The sequence below is a fragment of the Tenebrio molitor genome, chromosome 4 (genome assembly GCF_963966145.1).
Source record: "Tenebrio molitor chromosome 4, icTenMoli1.1, whole genome shotgun sequence".
NCBI classification, from domain to species: Eukaryota; Metazoa; Arthropoda; class Insecta; order Coleoptera; family Tenebrionidae; genus Tenebrio; species Tenebrio molitor.
The window spans coordinates 29,232,801-29,254,595 of record NC_091049.1 but is presented as its reverse complement, the minus strand read 5'-3'; the positions used below and the strand labels follow the sequence as shown (position 1 = coordinate 29,254,595).

The 21,795-nt window shown below is 35.1% G+C and overlaps 2 protein-coding genes across 3 annotated transcripts; both read right to left on the bottom strand.

Annotated features, from left to right (window-relative positions):
• Window positions 1–621: 621 nt before the first annotated feature.
• On the bottom strand, window positions 622–20,908 carry LOC138128606 (uncharacterized). Of its 2 annotated transcripts, XM_069044808.1 has the most exons (5): window positions 20,817–20,908; window positions 19,845–19,901; window positions 18,071–18,127; window positions 7,072–7,128; window positions 622–6,611 (listed from the first exon to the last, which is right to left on the bottom strand). In XM_069044808.1, exons 1-5 carry the CDS (start codon window positions 20,823–20,825, stop codon window positions 1,512–1,514), a joined length of 5,280 nt encoding a protein of 1,759 aa, XP_068900909.1. In that variant the 5' UTR covers window positions 20,826–20,908; the 3' UTR covers window positions 622–1,511. The 2 variants fall into 2 exon arrangements, with proteins under 2 accessions (XP_068900909.1, XP_068900910.1); XM_069044809.1 differs by lacking the exons at window positions 622–6,611; window positions 7,072–7,128 and adding an exon at window positions 15,552–17,716.
• On the bottom strand, window positions 9,859–13,049 carry LOC138128179 (putative ankyrin repeat protein RF_0381). The gene has a single exon (XM_069044362.1). It carries the CDS (start codon window positions 13,047–13,049, stop codon window positions 10,011–10,013), a length of 3,039 nt encoding a protein of 1,012 aa, XP_068900463.1. The 3' UTR covers window positions 9,859–10,010.
• Window positions 20,909–21,795: the final 887 nt, after the last annotated feature.

Genomic DNA, 21,795 nt, shown 5'->3' with positions numbered 1-21,795 from the left:
TGATCGAAAATCCACTTTTTCGACCGTTTCAAACTCAGGTAAACCTTAACAACGAAAAAATTGTCGTGGTAATTAGCTACTAGCAAAGAGTCAGTGTAATTTTGATGCTATTGGCCAATTTGAAATTTTTCCTCATTACGATTGGCTGACAGGACTGTTTAAAAAATAATCATCTGTAAAAAAGACAATTAATTGAAAAATAAACGTTTTATAAAAAGACTTACCAAAATTTGTGATTATGGAAAAATTGTATCTTGGATGATGGTTTTTCAAAAAGTAAAAATTTATAGTGGCGAAATGTCAGCATTAGGTAAACATTTTCATACTTACGGCAAGAAGAGCAGATAATTTTCCATTATCTATCTAAATCCAAAGCGTACCTGATGATGTTATCAAAACACATTTCAGAGTGCATTTACAAGGACTTACAAAAACGGCGAAAGATGACCAAATTTCTCATTTAGTGTATGGGGGTTGATGATAATATTGAAAAGGAAAATGGACTAGTACATTTAGGATATGCAAAGCAGAGAAGCATTAAATATTGTGACTACCACAATTCAATGCTTCCCCACCTTGTGTGGACGTGCTTAACGCTTTAAATTAAAAACTGAAGACAACCACTTTTTTCTTGATGTAATTCTGACGAATATTAATACAGTTTAAAAAATTAAAAACTAACATTTAAACATAAGGTACCTATAAGAACACTATTAAGGTGGTTTAGTTTTATAATTAAGTCTAACAATTAAGTTAACAATTTTAAAGAACCTAAAACCTATATACCTATGTATGTATTAATTAACATTAGTTTTCCGTTGACCCCTTGTTAATTTCAATATTAATGAATTATTTTGTCTAAAATATAGTGTATTAATGGACCTCATTAATACACTATTTTTCATTAATCAACGATTTTTGCGATTTTGACGTTTTGATGATATTTTGATGTTTGCACTTACCAACACTGCAGCAGGTAGTGCAGTAGGGTTTTCTATATTTTATAGCTCCATAACTGCACAATTACGAATTCACTTTTTCAAAAACCGACATTTTTGGTTATAATTCGCATGTCATATTTTTCAAAGGTAACTAGGTTTCCGTAGCAATCGTGATTTTTACGTGAAATTGAATGTCTTCTGACACTTTTTGTGGAAAAGTGTTGAAAAATTTTAAAATGGCCTACCCTGAGGACAAAAAAAGAATGAAGGTATTTATAAGGTCTCATCTTTATGGAAAAAGATTAAATTGGTTTTGATTTGGCTTTAATTTCAAAATTTGTCACCAAAAAAAAAAAAGTTTGCGGTCAACGAAAAATTTTTGTAATCAACTCTTTTGTTAATCATTATCAAACTAGTTTATTAAATAACTATTATGCAATGGTGCAATCATTAATGCCCGGTTTCTGAAAGGGCCCGATAACGGCCGGTTAAATCAAGCGTCACTATGGAAACGCTAGAAAGTAACCAATTACATTACAATCATGATTTTTGTATTTATCGGAGAGTTAACTAACTGGCCCAAGAAAATTGTTTCCAGAAACCGGGCCTTAGTAACGTAGCGTCTGTTTCCATTAAATTTTGTATCATTTCTCGAGATGCATATTGTAAGGGTTTTTTACCATTTGTATCTTTAATATTCTGTTTAGCATTATTTTTTAATAACTGAAATATTTTATCCCGATTATTATTCATACATGCATAATGCATCGCGGTACGACCGTCCTTGTCGACAGCATTCACATGCGCACCTCCTTTAAGCAACGCTATAACAACATCCTTCGAAAAAAAATCTTTCTGACAAGCATAATGCAGAGGCGCTTTATCATTGTTGTCCTTCATAGTCACACTGGCGCCATTCTTAATGAGCAAAAGGAGTTTCTCGGCAGAACCACTGTAACATGCGTAATGTATCGGATAGAGATAGTCCTTGTCAAAAACATTCAAGTTTGCTTTATTTTCTATTAAAACGTCTAACACGATGTGAGGAATAGACGACTTCTCACACACAAAATGCAAAGGTGCGCTGGACGTTGAATTTTTGATGTTCACATCGGCGCCATTTTGAATCAGCAACTTCAGTTTTTCGACAGAACTACTCGCACAAGCATAGTGTATGGCGGTACGATCTGCCTTATCGATAATATCTAATTTAGCTTTGTTCCTGATAAGCATTTCGACGCAATCGGATGAAATATTCGGATTTTCACAAGCGTAGAGTAACGGAGTTTTACCAAACTCGTCTGGGATATACACACATATGCCATTTTGAATCAACAATAATTTCACTTTTTCACAAAAACCATTTCGACAAGCATAGTTAAGAGGGGTACAAGAAAACTCATCGACAACATTTAAATCTGCATTATTGTCAATTAAGATGTTCAAACAAGAAGGAGAAATAAATTGGTGCTGGCATACATAATGCAACACTGTTTGTCCACTCGAGTTTGTAGTATTGACGCTGGCGCCCCCTTGAATCAACAGTTTCAGTTTTTCAAATGAAGCACTCTTGCAAGCGTAATGTATGGGAGCATTACCAGTCTTATCTGTAATATCCATGTTTGCTGAGTTTCTAATCAATAACTTCACGACGTCGTCAGAAATCTTCTCATTATGACAACAGTAATGCAGAGCAGTTTTTCTATTTCTGTCTTCAAGATTCACTCTTGCGCCCCCGTTAACCAACAGTTTTACCTTCTCAGAACAACCGCTTTGACACGCGTAATGAATGGGAGCCTGACCACTCTCATCCACTGCATCCAATTGTGCCCCACCCTTGATCAAAATTGTTACAATTTCGTCAGAAATGTGCTGATCTTCAGAGACGTAATGGAGAGAAGTTTTGCCGGTTCTGTCTGTTAAATTCACATCGGCTCCGTTTCGAATTAGACATTTCAAAGTATCAGAAGGACCTTTCAGACAAGCGTAATATATCGGAGGTCGTCCTTTTTTGTCTACAATATTCAAATCTGCGTTATTTTCGATCAGTAATTCTAAAAATTCTAAAACGTCGTAAGAAAAATCCTGAATTTCAGATGCATAGTGCAGAACGGTTTTACCGGACTTATCTTTAATGTTCACATCGGCGCCATTGTGAATCAGGAGTTGCATCACTTCTAGGGAGCAACATTCTAGTAGAGGAGTTTTACCATTTTTGCTTTTCTCATTTAGTTTTGCTCCAGATTGGATCAAAAACTCAACTGCTTCAAGATTGTTGCTCTCGCAAGCATGATGGAGAGGTGTCCTGTTGTTGTAGTCTACCACATTTAGATCTATCTTATGAATTTTCAAAATGTTGGCAAATTTGGAGCTGCACATTGTACTTAGAAGTCTGGTGTTTTTAATAAGGTATTTTTGGTATATTTTGTTATACAATATACATTTTAAACTATTGATTGATTCATTGCGAATCGCCAAGTGTAAAAGAGTTTGTCCGTAATCAGTTTTTATCAAAGGTAAATTTTCGAATTGTCCTAATATCTTTGAATAATCACCTTGTATCGCGTAAAACAGAAGGTTTGGCAACAATTTGGATCTAAATGTAGAAATGATTGATTTGTTTTCATCTGATAATTCGATAAAAGGTAATAGCAGAAAGTTTTCGTCAAAAATAATTGAATCTTGACTGCTCTTGTTTTTAAGTGACAAAAAGTCCAAAATTTTTTGACAAGTGACATCCCTGAACAGTTCTAGTTTTACGTTTAAATAACCAATATGATATGCATCATGCGATGTATAAGTTTCCAAAATTGGATACTTTTTACGCCTCTCTAGTGCTAAATCGAAAGCGGTGCGTCCAATCTTGTCCCTGCACATCAACTTCTCTTCATTACATTCTTTCAAAAGTTCAAAGTGATTGTACAAAACCGCGATGTGAGCTTTGCTATTCTGAGACACAATTAGATCAAAAAAGAATCGAATGTTATTGTACTCTTCATTGTACATAAACTCATCGTTTTGGAAGATCTCATTGGAACTCTCCGAAATATACAAAGCTGCAAAATATTCACCGAACGAGTTGTGACAAAATTCTGGGGTCAGTGTATCCGACACATCAGTTATGAACCCGAAAGGATCTTTATCTCTTTGAATATTTTTCAAAAATTCCTGACAATTTAAATTTTCCACATTGTTCAAATATGTCGCAGCCGCCACCCTTTTATAACCGTCAATCACTGATGTCTTTGTAAAGTTCGTTTGAAGTTTGAATTTCTGGTCGATAAAATGTTGATACAAGTTGGTAGCTAAAAATGTCTCATTCAGCAAATGACAATATTTTTCTTCATCGTGAAGGATCAATTCCGTCAACAAAAAAATTTGAAGCGGAATGCCTAAAATATAGTTGTTGGGAATGCGCAGAATATTTTTCTCAATTATTTGGAAAATCTTGACCCAATCGTCACCATACATCTCTAGCCGGTTGCTAACGTATCTTCTCTGTTCGGAATCGTCGAATTGAGTTAGCGTTTTAGAAAAAACGTTAAATTCAGTTTCTAATGTAGTTTTCAAATTGTCGCGAGAAGTTATCCACTGTCGGTGTCCTTTAGTGGAAATATTCTTAATAATCTCCTTGACGACCAGCAGAGTTTTCTCAGAAATTTCGTCCAGTCCGTCCCAGAGAAACTCGAGCCTTCCTCTAGTTTTCAAGATTTTCAAAATCCGCTTGTTGAAATTTCCATTTTTCTTGTGGGTGTCGTTAAGAATGTAATCTATGAATGTTTCAGCGTCGGTATCTTTCTTGCGAAAATACAGTGCATGATTTCTGGCGCAGACCAAAATTCTCAAGACGGTCGGAGGAGCGTCATTCTTCAGATTCCTCATCAGCATGCTTTTTCCCATTCCGGGTTTGGCGCAAATAATGTTCACGTGATTTGTAGACGGACTGTCAAATAGTTCGGTTTCGCTGATGACGTCCTTGTCATACTTTGCCAAGTTGTTACCTACCAGCAGGTATTTTCGCAATTTTTCGATAGAATTCTTGCTTCTGATCCACTCTAGACAGTTGTCGTTGACGTATCGAAACTGATGGCATTCAGTGTCTGGAGATCTCTTGAGACACAATTCGTCAAACTGCTTTTGTGAATATTCAACGTCGGTGAAGTAAGTGACTGTGTCGTCGCATTCATTCTTGGAAAACTTTTCTAATTTGATGAACTTTATATGGTTAAAGCGGAGTTTAAAACTAGTCACATTAGTCATGGAACAGATAAGAATTAGAGTGTTTATATAAGTTTTTCTTAAAATTTTTGGGTCTATCATAATTTTTGTAAATTTTCTTTTGACGTAATACGGTGGCAAAACTTCGCCTTCTTTGTTTTCCAGACTGAAACAATTTCTCATTACAACTAGCTTGTCCGTGGTGATGTCTTTAATTTCATGCATTTCCACATCTAAGTCCGTCAAATTGACAGTTTCCGTACATGACAGTGAGTAAGTGAAATTGTTCAGAAAATTTTGGGACATGTCTGGTTCGTCTTGCAAGTCAGATAAATTTTGAAAGCTCATAGAAAAATCAATTGAAAAATTTGGGATAAGTATGACAAACTTGTCGTCAAGGCATAAATTAAGAGCTGCAGAAATGTTGCCTGTACCATCGAGAACCAGTGGACATTTTCCCATCAACCACAACATTTGACTTAGTTCTTTCTGGTTCAAATCGTCCACGCTTTCAATGCAACTTATTTTTATCTGATATTGACTTGCAATATTCTTCAGCAGTGGCAAAAATGATCTTGAATTATTAATTTCGTCCATGAAGTCTTTCCACAAAATCGTAACTTCTCTACGATTCTTTCTGTCAAAAATTGTAATTCTAAATCTTGATATAGTCTCTCGTAAAAGTCTTGTGTTATCGTTAACTGGACCCGGAGCGAAAGACAATGGTATTATAAATGGTGTTAATAATTGAATACCAATCGCACGTTTGATCCACGATTTCTCTAATTTTTTCTTCTCGCCTTCTATGAGACTCCAATTGATGACGAAGTAAATGTAATCTTTAAAAACTGACTCTTCGCAACTGAACATGTTTCTAAATTCATTTTGAGTCCAAGTTTCAAGTTCCTCAACGTTCATTTGATTTGTGTAAAGGAGAACATTGTTAAAAAACTTCAATTCTGATTCTGATAGATTCATTGGATTTGCAATTGTGAAATTGTAGGAGTGACCTTCGTCTGAAGTTGTCAGAAGCAAGTCTTGTGGACATTCATGTACTATGATGGTATCTAATCCTAGAGTAATATTTTGTTTTTTAGAACCATCGAATAGGGCGTTCGTGAAAAGAATAAATCTGACTGAGTCGTCGACAAATTTAAATCCTTTGATGTACTTCTTGATACTAAAATTCCCGCTTTCGTCGGTCAATCCGGCTGCTGTCAGTAGTCTTTCCTTGTTTACGTGTTTCAACTTCAAAGCGTAGGTTTGTGGGTTTTGGTTGTAATATTTAATTTCAAGGACCACATCGTCAAAATCTTCGAATTTTGCGTTGTTCGAAGATATAGAAAAATCTTCGATGTCGTCATTGTTTATCAGTTTCAAGATCAAATGTGCAATGTATAAATGTTCGTAGTCCTTACCCTGATCAGTGGTTCCGCTTCTTTTTTTAAAGATCTGAAAGATAACCTTTATTCAGAAGTTTGACAGGCGAGTACCTACAGTTTCAGCACGTTTTGAATAAAATAATGTGGTCTATTTTTACAGAACTGTTAAATAAAATAAATAAACAATTCCTCTAGGATGCAAATAGTATTACAATTGTTTTAAGAATAATGCAAAAAGATTTTCTGAAAACGGAATATAAGTTGTGATAAACAAATTTCAGCGTTTTAATAATCTCGATAAAACATTATTAAGCAATGTCCTCGACAACAATCAACAATTTGTCTAATCAGACATTTAAGCGCTGTGATGTGTTGAAAAATAATCCAATTTGCATAATTCTTCTAAGTAGTGATAATAATAATTTATCTTGATAAGAATTTATGTCAAATATTTATCATGTAAGATCAGTGATGATTTACTGACACATTTTTATTTTGACGTTTTCTTTTCCGACCGAAAAAGTACTTACCGAGGAAAAGACTCTTAGAACATTCGTTTGTCCCCGTAATTGGATTTGTTCTGTGCTCTGAAATTAAATTTCGATGTCAATTTTTGTTTATTGATGTAAAAGCTCTACTCTAAATTGTCATTTTATTCACCGGCAAATTAAAAGAGAGCTCTTATTGGTTCCCAGCCATGGATAAAATTGACAGGATCTTTGATCCATCGGACTTGGACCAATCAAAATTAGAAATTGCAGTAACTGCAGCAACATAACCAAATACAAAAACGTAACTATGGTAACAAAAAGAACATTAAGATTTAAAAAAATTAAAACATTGATTTATTATTTTTTTGTATACCTACTCGTATTTGATCGTAGATAAAGTATAGTATTATACTCGCAAGTAAAGGTTTTTATCCACCCAAATAATTACAGAAGGCGCCTTCGGTTTGTGCTGCAACCTTTATTTTAGTGGATAAAAACCTTCTTTACTTGCTCATGTAATAATATACTATTTATTTAAAAAACCAAATTTACACACAAACGCGTTGAATACGACGTTTTTTTTTGTTCGACGAGCCCCTTAAAGGCTCCAAATCGCTTAAAATCAGCTTGACGTTTTGTTTTGACAAGTTGTGACATTTATCAAAATCCGTTCACACAGCAGAAAATTATCAAATTTTGACAGTGTCGAAAAAAAAATAGTAGCTTGAATAATAACAATGCGATCTGTTTTTTTATGTTTTGATGTCTCAGACACACGATAGAGATATCTCAAAATATTCAGTTTTTTACATACCTATATTCCAAAAATAAGATGTGCAATTACTGTTGTAAGAAATGGTGAAATGTTAGCTTGACTTAATATAAAAAAAATCTACTTGCAGAAGGCATCTCTGGGCCACTCCGGTGTTGAACATTTAAGAAAATTACTTTTTGCTTTACTGTATCGATTAACAAACTCTCAATCAGCGAACAATCACACACAGAATGCAATAAAAATATCATATTACATGATCACATTTGTAGAGCCTTGGATAAGAACGATCAGATCTCCACCGATTACGAACTAATCCACAATTAGGGATATTTAAAATATTTACACCTTCGGCCTAAAATTTTTAAAATATCCGGGTATGTTTGCTATTGGAAAATCTCATTTTTATCATACATTAATTTGTTTTGATAAACGACAAATTGAACTGATTCAACAGTTTCTGAGAGTGGTATTGATGGTTTTTCAGACACGAAATATTTGACAACTCGTACCATACACAGTTTTTTTGCAGATACGTTGGACTTGATGAACGACGCAGAAGAAAATATTTTTTTTAATTTATAGATACTTACTTGAATTATTAAAAAAAAAAAATTGCAAAATACATACAGGTTCACAATCACATAAGATGACGAGCCTGGTCTGGTAAAAATGCAACCCAAAATACACTTTACAAAGCATTCATTCTGTTTTGGTATTTAAAAATTAAATCAGGAATCCGAGTAGGTATTAGTCCAATTATTCTCCTTTAACTAAATCCTGCAAAAACGTCAATCTTTTCAGCATATAACGCCTCTTCGACAATTTTATGTGGATTTTCAGTGCATATTCTAATATTCTGCGAATTCCTGAAGTACGAAACCATGACTCGTCGGTGAAAATAATCTGTGAAAACTCCACATTATTGGCTACGTTGCCGACAAGCCAGTTGTAACGATGTAATCTTCTTGTATAATAATCTGTTGGGTTCAATTCCTGCTGTGACACGGTAGGGATGTAAATTCTTGTGTAACATTGTGTGCATTGTTCCAACAAAGAGATTCATTTGCTGACTCAATTGTCGGATAGATGTTTTTGATACATTTTCCTTTATCTTGAGTATTAGTAACAACACTGCCTCATTTTTGCAAGACACTACCAGTAAGACGAAACAAATTTACAGCTCGAGGCAAAAATTTCTTAAACTGGATGTAATCCATAGCAAAATTTGTAAATTCAGTTTGAAATTTTCAATGCAATTTTGCACCGAATAACCTTCGATTAAAAAAGTTTTATGTTCTACAGAAAACGAAACTTAACTAAAAAAAAAGACGTTACACAGTTACACTCGATAACACAAATGACATCTGTCAACTGTCAAAGAAGGTATCATCTCTTTTTCGCTCTATCTTCTTTCATCAGAAAGTCATAGCCAACTTGATAAACTTTTCATTTGAACACCCGTTATATTTAGATACATATATATATATATGTAATTATTTAATTAATTAGTTTGCTTTTGCTGCTTGAAGATCTGCCAATAATAATTGTTGTCCCTGTGTTAAGGACAAAGTGGAGGTGCGAGTACCTAACTTTAACGATGACCAAAGTTCTCAATTTTGGTGTATGGGTATTGAAAAGGAAAATGGACTAGTACATTTAGGACCTACAAAACAGGGAAGTAGTAAATATTGCAACTATAGTAGACCCAGAAATATAGTGATTTTATGAGGGATGGAGTACATTAACTTAAGGTGGTCAGTTATGGTGGGGCAATAAGATTCTGGCACCGGTCGCGCGACTGGACTCTACCTACCTTTGTCTCCGATGGTTCATTCTCAGACGGCTCAAAAACATCTGTCATAGAATATTTATAAACTCTCTTCAAGTTGGTAATAAAAGTGACCCCAAAATTGTAAAAGAAATTATCGGCCTAAGTCCATAAAATCACTATATTTCTGGGCCTACTATACCACAATATAATGCTTCCCCCCTGTGTGTGAACGAGTTCAACGGTTTAAATTAAAAACTGAAGACAACCAGTTTTTTCTTGATGTAATTCTGACGAATACTAATACAGTTTAAAAAATTAAAAGCTAACATTTAATTATAACATTATTAAGGTGGTTTAGTTTTATAATTAATTCAAACAATTAAATTAACAATTTTGAAGAACTTAAAAACCTAAAATTTAATTAAAAATAGCTTATGAAATGGTGCAATCATTGCGTAAGGTAGCGTCAGTTCTTATTAAATTTTGAATCACTTCTTGAGATGCATATTGCAAGGGTTTTTTGCCATTAGTGTCTTTAATATCCCTATTCGCGTTATTATTTAACAATTGAAATATTTTATCACGATTATTATTTATACAAGCATAATGCATCGCGGTACGCCCGTCTTTGTCGACAGCATTCACATGTGCCCCTCCTTTAAGCAAAGATATGACAGCGTCCATCGAAAAAGCATCGTTCTGACAAGCATAATGCAGAGGTGCTTTATCATTGCTGTCCTTAATAGTCACCCTGGCGCCATTCTTAATCAGTAAGATGAGTTTCTCGGAAGAACCACTGTAACATGCGTAATGTATCGGAAAGAGATAGTCCTTGTCAAAAACATTCAAGTTTGCTTTATTTTCTATTAAAACTTCTAACACACCGTGAGGAATAGATGATCTCTCACACACAAAATGCAAAGGTGTGCTGGACGTTGAATTTTTGATGTTCACATCGGCGCCATTTTGAATCAGCAACTTCAGTTTTTCGACCGAACCACTCGCGCAAGCATAGTGTATGGCGGTACGATCTGTCTTATCGATAATATCTAATTTAGCTGTGTTCTTGATAAGCGTTTCGACGCAATCAGATGAAATATTCGGATTTTCACAAGCATAGAGTAACGCAGTTCTACCAAACTCGTCTGGGATATACACACAGACGCCATTTTGAATCAACAATTTTACTATATCACAAGAACCACTTAGACAAGCGTAGTGGAGAGGGGTGCCACCAGAGTGATCGACAACATTTAAATCTGCGTTATTGTCAATTAAGATGTTAATAAAAGAAGTAGAAATAAACAAGTTCTGGCATACATAATGCAATACTGTTTGTCCACTCGAGTTTGTAGTATTGACGCTGGCGCCCCCTTGAATCAACAGTTTCAGTTTTTCAAATGAACCACTCTTGCAAGCGTAATGTATGGCAGCATTACCAGTCTTATCTGTAATATCCATGTTTGCTGAGTTTCTAATCAATAACTTCACGACGTCGTCAGAAATCTTCTCATTATGACAACAGTAATGCAGAGCAGTTTTTCTATTTCTGTCTTCAAGATTCACTCTTGCGCCCCCGTTAACCAACAGTTTTACCTTCTCAGAACAACCGCTTTGACACGCGTAATGAATGGGAGCCTGACCACTCTCATCCACTGCATCCAATTGTGCCCCACCCTTGATCAAAATTGTTACAATTTCGTCAGAAATGTGCTGATCTTCAGACACGTAATGGAGAGAAGTTTTGCCGGTTTTATCTGTTAAATTCACATCGGCTCCGTTTCGAATTAGAAATTTCAAAGTATCAGAAGGGTCTTTCAGACAAGCGTAATATATCGGAGGTCGTCCTTTTTGGTCTACAATATTCAAATCTGCGTTATTTTTGATCAGTAATTCTAAAACGTCCTGATAAAATTCTTTAATTTCAGATGCATAGTGCAGCACGGTTTTACCGGACGCATCTCTAATGTTCATATCGGCCCCATTTTGAATCAGCAGTTGTATCACTTCTAAGGAGCAACGATTTAGAGCGCAATGTAGAGGTGTTTCATCATTTTTGCTTCTCACATTTAATTTTGCTCCAGATTGGATTAAAAACTCGATTGCTTCAAGACTGTTGCTCTCGCAAGCATGATGGAGAGGTGTCCTCTTGTCACAGTCTACCCCATTTAGATCTATCTGATGAATTTTCAAAATTTTGCCAAATTTGAAACTACACATTGTACTTAGAACTCTCGTGTGTTCAATTAGGTAATTTTTGTGTTTTTCGTTAGACAGTATACATTCTAAACAATTGATTGATTCATAGTGGATCGCCAAGTGTAGAAGAGTTGCACTGTAGTTAGATTTTATGAGATGTAGCTTTTCGAAGTGTTCTAATATTGTTGAATAATCAATTTGTATCGCATAAAACAGAAGGTTTAGCAACAACTTGGGTTTAGGTCTAGAAATTAGTGATATGTCTTCGTTTGATAATGCAATAAAAGGTAATAGAAGAAAATTGTTGTCATAAATAACTGAATTTTGAGTGCTCCCGTTATAAAGCGACAGAAAGTCCAAAATTTTTTGACAAGCGACATCTTTGAACGGTGCGAGTTTTACGTTCGAATAAAAAAGATAATACTTATCGTTTGATATTTTAGTTTCCAAAATTGGATACTTTTTACGCCTCTTGAGTGCTAAATCGAAAGCGGTGCGTTCATTCTTGTCCCTGCAAATCAACTCTTCTTTACTACATTCTTCCAAAAGTTTAAAGTTATTGTACAACACCGCAATGTGAGCTTTGCTATTTTGAGACACGATTAGATCAAAAAAGAATCGAATGTTGTTGTACTCTTCGTTGTACATAAACTCGTCGTTTTGGAAGATCTCACTAGAACTTTCCGAAACATACAAAGCTGCGAAATATTCGCCGAACGAGTTGTGACAAAATTCTGGAGTGAGTGCATCGGACACGTAAGTTATGAACCCGAAAGAATCTTTATCTCTTTGGATATTTTTCAAAAATTCCTGGCATTTTAAATTGTCTAAGAGATCATTGTTCAAGTATGTCGCCGCCGCCACCTTTTTATAAGAGTCAAGCATTGATGTTTTGTCAGAGCGCTTTCTGGTGTGAATTGTGTCCAATGTGTCGTCCAAATGTTCCTTTTCTCTGAAATAAAGATGGAATTTTTGGTCGACAAAATGATGGTACAAGTCAGTCACCAAGAATGTCTCACTCAGCAAATGACAATATTTTTCTTCATCGTAAAGGATCAATTCCGTCAACATGAAAATTTGAAGCGGAATGCCTAAAATATTGTTGTTGGGAAAGCGTAGAATATTTCCTTTAATTATTTGGAAGATCTCGACCAAACCGTCTCCAGAAAACTCTAGCCGGTTGCTGACGTATCTTCTCTGTTCGGAATCGTCGAATTGAGTTAGCGTTTTAGAAAAAACGTTAAATTCAGTTTCTAATGTAGTTTTCGACATCTTAATGATAGTGGGGGACTTCAATGCGAAGATAGGGAAGGAGGAACGCAATGAAGGTGTAGCAGGGAAAGAGACAATCCACGACACCACTAACGACAACGGAGCGAAGATTTGCGACCTAGCGGCAGCAACAAACACATTCATTGTTAGCACGCAATACAGACATAAAAGAGAGCACAAGATAACATGGATGATTCCAGGGGGGACAGAGGGAAACCAAATAGACCACATGCTAATCTCCAAAAAGTGGAAAAGAATAATACAAGATGTTAGGACATACAGAGGGGCAAATGTCGACTCAGACCATCTCCTGGTTGTCGCCAAAATGAGGATGAAGGTGGTCAAACAAACAGGAGGCAGTAGGAAAAATGGATGGGACGTAGAGAAACTAAACCACACGAGACACAACGATGAGTACAAAAAAGAGATGAGAAAAAAATTAGAAACACGAGAAGAAGAAGTAGACATTGATGAAGAGTGGAAGAACCTAAAAGAAAGCATAACAGACACGGCAGAAACAGTGCTTGGACGAATAACAACAAGAAAAAGAAAGGAATGGTTCGACGAGGAGTGCGAAAAAAGAACGGAGGCGAAGAACCAAGCCAGAAACAGATGGTTAAAGACGGGAAACCAAAAAGACTTAGAGAACTACAAAGAAAAAAGAAAAGAGGCGACCAAATATTGCAAACACAAAAAAGAAAGTTGGATTGGGGAACTTATGCAGGAGGTGGAAGTCAACAATAGGGACAGCAGGGAACTGTATAAACTGATAAAACATTGGAACTCGACGAGTAAAAAGACACAAAGAATAGGTAACAAAAGATGGGAAACGTATTACACGGAACTTTTTAGGGAAGAAAAAGAAATTACAGGGAGAAAAAAAGAAAAAGTGGAAATGGAAGACAGTAACAACGAGGACGACGCGCCGTCTTATGACGAATACATGGAGATCGTCGCACAGCTTAAGACAAAGAAAGCAGCAGGGCCGGACCAAATTAGTAATGAATTAATCAAGCAAGGAGGGCACGAACTGCTAAGCAGAGTTTATAGAATACTAGTGGCGGTATGGCAGAGCGAGACAATGCCAGAAGAATGGAGAACAGGACTACTCATTCCACTACTTAAGAAAGGAGATCCTACACAATGTAACAACTACAGAGGAATCATGTTACTCAACACAACATACAAAATACTAACATCGATTATCAGGAAGAGACTGGCAGAACACACAGAAACAAAACTAGGAGAATATCAGAATGGATTCAGAAAAGGCAAATCAACCATAGACGCAATACACGTTATGTCACAAATAATAGAGAAGAGCTACGAATACGACATAGAGTTACATATATTATTTATAGACTTCAAACAAGCCTTCGACAACATAAACAGGCGCAGTCTAGTAGAGCAAATGCAACAAATGAAAATACCGGAGAAACTAATCAAACTAACGAAAATGACGATGGACAACTCAAAAGCAAGAATATCTACAACAGAGGGTGTAACAAACGAAATAAACATAGAAAGAGGAGTCAGGCAAGGAGACGCACTGTCCACAACGCTCTTCAACATCGCACTCGACGGTGCAATAAAGGCTGCAGGACTGGACAGAGCTATTACGGTGAGTGCAACTCAAGTAATAGCTTACGCAGATGACATAGCACTTATAACAAGAGATAAAAAGAGCCTGGGAGCGGCGCTGCAAAAGCTAGTTACAGAAACAGAAAAAAGAGGTCTACAACTCAACCAAGATAAGACTAAATACATGATAATCTCGAGAAGAAAGACAGACCATATTAAAGAAACAAACCTAGGGAGTTACACGTTTAAAAAAGTAGAAAATTTTAAATACCTGGGAGTGAACGTGAACGAAAAAAATGAACGAAGCGCCGAAATCAAAGAGCGAATACAAGCAGCGAACAAGGCTTACTGGAAATATCAAAGATACCTAACGGACCATCACATTAGCAGAGCAACAAAGATAAAAATCTATAAGGCAGCAATTAGACCTGTAGCGACTTATGCAGCGGAAACAATGCGACTCACTAATACAGACGAAGAGAACCTCGGGATATTTGAAAGAAAGGTACTCAGAAAAATTGCAGGGCCAAGAAGAACAGAAGAAGGGGAATACAGGACACTAATGAATCATGAAATAAGGGACATAATCGAGGGAGAAGATATTGTAGGATTTGTGAAAGCACAAAGGCTACGGTGGTTCGGACACGTACAAAGGAGGGATACACAACACATACTAAGAAAAACCCTAAATTGGAGACCAGTAGAAGGAAGACCAAGAGGCAGACCAAGGATAAGGTGGGAAGACCAGATACACGAGGACATTAGAAGGATAGGAATAGAGGACTGGAGAATCAAGATTCAAGATAGGAAGAACTGGGAAAAAAACATACGAGCAGCCAGGGAGCAAGGCAGAATCTAACGAAAACAAAAGAGAAGAACAAGGCGGAGTGATTCACCGCAGGAAAAACAGAATCGAAAAACTCCACCATAGGAGTAGCGTAAATTCGGCATCGAATAATCGCTTATATATATATATAATATAATGTAGTTTTCAAATTGTTGCGCGAAGTTATCCACTGTCGGTGTCCTTTAGTGGAAATATACTTAATAATCTCCATGACGACCACCAGAGTTTTCTCAGAAATTTCGTCTAGTCCATCCCAGAGAAACTCAAGCCTCCCTCTAGTTTTCAACATTTTCAAAATTCGCTTGTTGAAATTTCCATCTTTCTTGTGGGTGTCGTTAAGAATGTAGTCTACGAATGTTTCAGCGTCGGCGTCTTTCTTGCGAAAATACAGTGCATGATTTCTGGCGTAGACCAAAATTCTCAAGACGGTCGGAGGAGCGTCATTCTTCAGATTCTTCATCAGCATGGTTTTTCCCATTCCGGGATTGGCGCAAATAATGTTCACGTGATTTGTAGACGGACTGTCAAATAGTTCGGTTTCGCTGATGACGTCCTTGTCATACTTTGCCAAGTTGTTACCTACCAGCAGGTATTTTCGCAATTTTTCGATAGAATTCTTGCTTCTGATCCACTCTAGACAGTTGTCGTTGACGTATCGAAACTGATGGCATTCAGTGTCTGGAGATCTCTTGAGACACAATTCGTCAAACTGCTTTTGTGAATATTCAACGTCGGTGAAGTAAGTGACTGTGTCATCGCATTCATTCTTGGAAAACTTTTCTAATTTGACGAACTTTATATGATTAAAGCGGAGTTTAAAACTATTCACATTTGTGATGGAACAGATAAGAATTAGAGTGTTTATACAATTTTTTCTCAAAAATTTTGCGTCTATCATAATTCTTATAAAATTTCTTTTGACGTAACACGGTGGCAAAACTTCGCCTTCTTTGTCTTCCATATTATGACTATGTATCATTACAGCTAACTCGTCCGTGGTGATGTCTTTAATTTCCTCAGTTTCCACATCCGTCAAATCCGTCAAATTCACAGTTTCGGTACATGGAAGTGAGTAAGTGAAATTGTTTAGAAAATTTTGACACATGTCCGGTTCGTCTTGCAAGTCACATAAATTTTGAAATCTCGAAGAACAATCAATTGGAAAATTTGGACTAAGTATGACAAACTTGTCGTCAGGACATAAATTAAGAGCTGCAGAAATGTTGCCTCTGCCATCGAGAACCAGTGGACATTTTCCCAACAACCACAACATTTTACTTAGTTCTTTCTGGTTCAAATCGTCCACACTGTGAATGCGGGTCATTCTTATTTGATATTGTTTTCTAATTCCATTCAGCATTACAATATCATTGATTTCATTCTTGAAGTCTTTCCACAAAACCGTAACTTCTCTACGATTCTTTCTGTCGAAAATTGTAAATCTAAATCTTGACATAGTCTCTCGTAAAAGTCTTGCGTTTTCGTTAACTTGACCCGGCGCGAACGACAATGGTTTTATGAAAGTTGATAACAATTGAAGAGCAATTGCACGTTTCACCCACGATTTCTCTAACTTCTTTTTCTTTCCTTCTGTAAGACTCCAGTTGATGACGAAGTAAATGTAGTCTTTAAAAACTGATTCTTCGCAACTGAACATGTTTCTAAATTCATTTTGAGTCCAAGCTTCGAGTTCCTCAACGTTCATTTGATTTGTGTAAAGGAGAAAATTGTTAAAAAACTTCAATTTTGTTTCTGGTAGATTTTTTGGATTCGCGATTGTGAAATTGTAGGAGTGACCTTCTTTCGAAGTTGTCAGAAGCAAGTCTTGTGGAGATTCATGTACTATGATAGTTTCCTCTCCGAACTGAATCCTTTGTTTTTCGGAACCGTCGAAGAGGCTGTTCGTGAAAAGGATAACTTTAACGGAGTCGTCGACAAATTTAAATCCTTTGATATACTTCTTGATACTAAAATTCCCGCTTTCGCCGGTCAAACCGGCTACTGTCAACGTTCTTGTCTTGTTTGTATGTTTCAACTGTAAAGCGTAGGTTTGTGGTTTTTGGTTGTAATATTTTATTTCAAGGACCACATCGTCAAAATCTCCGAATTTTGCGTTGTTCGAAGATATAGAAAAATCTTCTATATCGTCATTGTTTATCAGTTTCAAGATCAAATGTGCAATGTATAAATGTTCGTAGTCTTTACCCCGATCAGTGGTTCCGCTTCTTTTTTCAAAGATCTAAAAGATAATCTTTATTCAGAAGTTTGACGGACGAGTTCAGTTTCAGCACGTTTTGAAGAAAATAATGTGGTCTATTTTTACAGAACTGGTAAATAACGTACGAGTATATAAAAAAATAATTTAAATTGTTTTCATAATATCTTTTGATAACGTGATAAATAAATTTAAGAGTTTTAATAATCTCGATGAAAAATTGCTCGAAATGCTCGTTACGACGTAATTCTTCAAAGTACTATAATGATATTTTATCTTGATAAGAGTTTATGTAAAATATTTATCATGTAAGGTTATTGATGTGATTTATTAGAAAAATTATTCTGACGTTTTTTTTTCAACAATAAAAATATTTACCGAGGAAAAGGCACCTGGAACATCCATTTCCTTCTCCAATTCGATTTTTTCTGAACTCTGAAAATTAAATTCGACATTAATTTTTAGCAATTACCATGAAAATAATAAAAGACGTTGAAGGAGAATTAAAATTGTTCAAAGTTTCTCTGTGGAATTTAATGATTCATTGTATTTAAGAATTGACGTGTAAAGTTTTTATGATCTGAGAAATGAGAGAGTCTTTTGCAACGAATTCCAGGAGATGAGTGAATCGTTAAATCATGGCGAAGTATCTTATGAAGATACACAAGATATTTTGTAATTTTTGGTTGTAATATTTAATTTCAAGGACCACATCGTCAAAATCTCCGAATTTTTTGTTGTTCGAAGATATCGAAAAATCTTCTATATGGTCATTGTTTATCAGCTTTAAGATCAAATGTGTAATGTATAAATGTTCGTAGTCTTTACCCCGATCAGAGGTTCCGCTTCTTTTTTCAAAGATTTAAAAGATAACTTTTATTCAGAAGTTTGACAGGCGAGTGCAGTTTCAGCACGTTTTGAAGAAATAATGTGGTCTATTTTTACAGAACTGTTAAATAAACTATACAGGGTGTCCCAAAATGAGCGTACTAACTACTTAGTACCTTATCGAGGATGTTTAAATGCACACGAAAAAAATATGGAAAAAATGTTTCCGACAAAAAAATTAATTATTTTAATTATTATTATTCTTAACGGTAATACAATGTAAACAAAGATATATTCGTACATCATTACCTTGCAATATTACCGTAGTGGATTTAAAATAATTTTTTCGATTTCCAAAGCTTTTAAATTCTCTATTATGCAGGATGAGATATCGGTAGTGAATGATCTTGTACTTTGTGATAATATGTACAATTAGAGGTAGCTGTCATGACAATTTCATACATATATTTCAAAATAATTGACCTGTTAAGTGCCACTTTCAAAGACCGCCAAATCAGCAAATAAGTCCAATAGATTTTTTTTTTACATTTTTCTGACGTTTACGGTAATCTCTTCTACACCGTAGTGCACCGTTAGTACGCCATTTTTGGGACAGCCTGTATAAATAAAATCTTTTGAGGCACAACTAGAATTACAATTGTTTTACGAATAATGCTAAAAGATCGCTGATAACGGACCATAATTTCTGATTAATAAATCCAGTGTTTTAAAAATCTCGATAAAAGATTATTATTAAGCAGTGCCTTCGAAACTAATCTACAATTTTTGTAATCAGACAGCGCTGTTATGTGTTGAAAAATAATCCACTTTGACATAATCCTTGATAAGGATTTATATCAAAAATTTATCATATATAATACAATAAGTGGTCTAATTTTTTCCGACAAAATTTGTCATTTAAGACATGAGTAGCTTTTGCAACGAAAATTACACGAGTCGACGAAGGAGACGAGTGTAATTTTCCAAAATCAAAAGCTACGAATGCCTTAAATGACAAATTTTGCAGAAAAAATTAGACCACGAATTGTATTCGACTTGACAATCCACCGAGAAAATTTTTATCGAGTTGACCTAATAAATTTGACGTTTCATTTTGACATAAATTTTTTCGCTGAAAAACCACTAGTTGTTTTTTCATTCAGCTGGTTGTTTTTTCACTCTGCTCGGTGTTTTTTCACTATAAATCAATTTGATTGGTCCAAATTTGAAAAACGCTGCAATTCGATTGGTTAAAAATTTTCGAGTTGGATTGTCATGCAAAATTGGTGATTTAATTTTAATTTTCCAACAAAAAAGTACTTACCGAAGAAAAGATTCTTGGAACGTTCCTTTGTTTCCTTACTTCGTTTTGTTCTGAACTCTGAAATTAAATTTCGATATTAATTTTTAGTAATTACCACCAAAACATGTAGTAAAAAGCGTTGAACGAGAAAAATATATGGCAAAAATATTTAATAGAATCAATCTTTTTTTTTTGTAGAAGATATGGACCTTTGAGCTACAATTTTTTTTAATTGCTTTTAGTCTTCTACGTTGTCAAACAACCTCGCAGGTAAAATTTCGGCACATTTTAAAAATACACTCTGTATATCATATTCTATAAAACGTACACCAATGCGGTTTCCTTGTTTTAAAGCATATTTCCTATAGGTTACTTGGCATTGGCGTACATTTTATAAATGATGATATACAGGGTGTATTTTTAAAATGTGCCGAAATTTTACCTACGAGTTTGTAGGACAACGTAGAAAACTAAAAGCAATTTAAAAAAATTGTAGCTCAAAAAATAAATGTCATTTTATTTTTTGACATAGATTTTTAAAAATATTTTTTCCGAGTTCTACATGAAGCCAGTAGCTCGTGGTTAAAATATCGGTACAACTTTCAATAACACCCTGTATATAGAATTTATATATTATATAATTTTCTAACATAAGCTGACATTGCCCCACTGAGTTGTTCCGCGAATTTTGGAGTACCCAGTATATTTATTTACTTTATTTATGCAATATTGCCATATTCTTCAAAATTTCAAAGTATTTTTTAAATGGGAAAAATTTGAAACATCGAGATAAGAACATTTTAAAAGTGTGCAAAAGAAAATTTTTATTGTGAAAAATAATAATGTGATCTGTGTTTTTATGTTTCGATGTCCCAGACGCATGATAGAGACATTTCAAAATATTTAGTTTTCTATATTCTAAAAATAAAATGTGCAATTCCTGCTGTAAAAAATCTTAGCTTGACTTAGTATTTTCAAAACAGGTCTACTTACAGAAGGCATCTCTGGACTACGAGTCCTCCGGTGTTGAACATTTAAGAAAATTATTTTTTGATTTACTGTATCGATCACGAAACTCTTAATCAGTAAACAATCACAATAAAAATATCATATTACATGAACATGACACTTTTATAGAGTCTTAGACTCTTAGATAAGATCGATCAGATCTCTACTGATTACGAATTATGACCTACTCGTAAAATGTCAATATTTCAGCAAGATAACGCTCGCCCACATACAGCCAGAAGAACACTAGAGTGCTTAAAGGACGCTGGTGTCAACGTTTCATCGTGGCCTGCCAGATCTCCTGAAAGAACATGTTTGGGATATGATCGGGAGAAGACTGACAACTGTCATTAGTTTTGAAATTACTGATTTTGTTCCATAAGTAGCTTCCACATTGTATAATGATGATAGTGTGTGAGATTTGAAATAAAAGATATCAAAAACATCCTGTTTTTAATCTTAAATCTGTATTTACCTACTTACTAGTGAGTTTTGTCGTTTTTAAAAATGTTTCACCTGCTAATGCGTAATAGTTATAGTACTTCTAGAAATAAGTAAGAACAGAGTCAATTGCTTTATGGATGTAATTATCCTTGGTAAAATGGTTAGGGATTGATACCCAGCTGTTAGGGCGCAATAAAGCAATTGACTTTGTTCTCACTTATGTATTTCTAGAAGCTCTTTAAAAACATTGGGCCGTATCACGACACCATTATTAAATTTAATCATGACTCTAATTACCTTGGTGACGAATTCATCTCTTTCTGGCAGGTTATAATTGCATAAATCTACATCGTTTTATGTTTACTTTAATCACGACTCTAGTTAACGGCAACTTTAATAACGGTGTCATGATACGGCCCATTGTAATTACGTAAGTCGTAAGTGCAATGAAAGCGAAGCGGGGTTTGCAGAAGTCATCCACCATACTGCACCGACCTCATTCCTACTGAATCCTTTTTGA

Excerpts from the sequence above, each read along its gene's own strand:
- LOC138128179 (XM_069044362.1), bottom strand. The coding sequence starts at position 13,049 with ATGTCGAAAACTACATTAGAAACTGAATTTAACGTTTTTTCTAAAACG.
- LOC138128606 (XM_069044808.1), bottom strand. Across the intron at positions 18,128-19,844 it reads TTCCAAGAATCTTTTCTTCG|AGTTCAGAAAAAATCGAATT; the intron begins GTAAGTACTTTT and ends TTTAATTTTCAG. Across the intron at positions 6,612-7,071 it reads TTCTAAGAGTCTTTTCCTCG|ATCTTTAAAAAAAGAAGCGG; the intron begins GTAAGTACTTTT and ends GTTATCTTTCAG.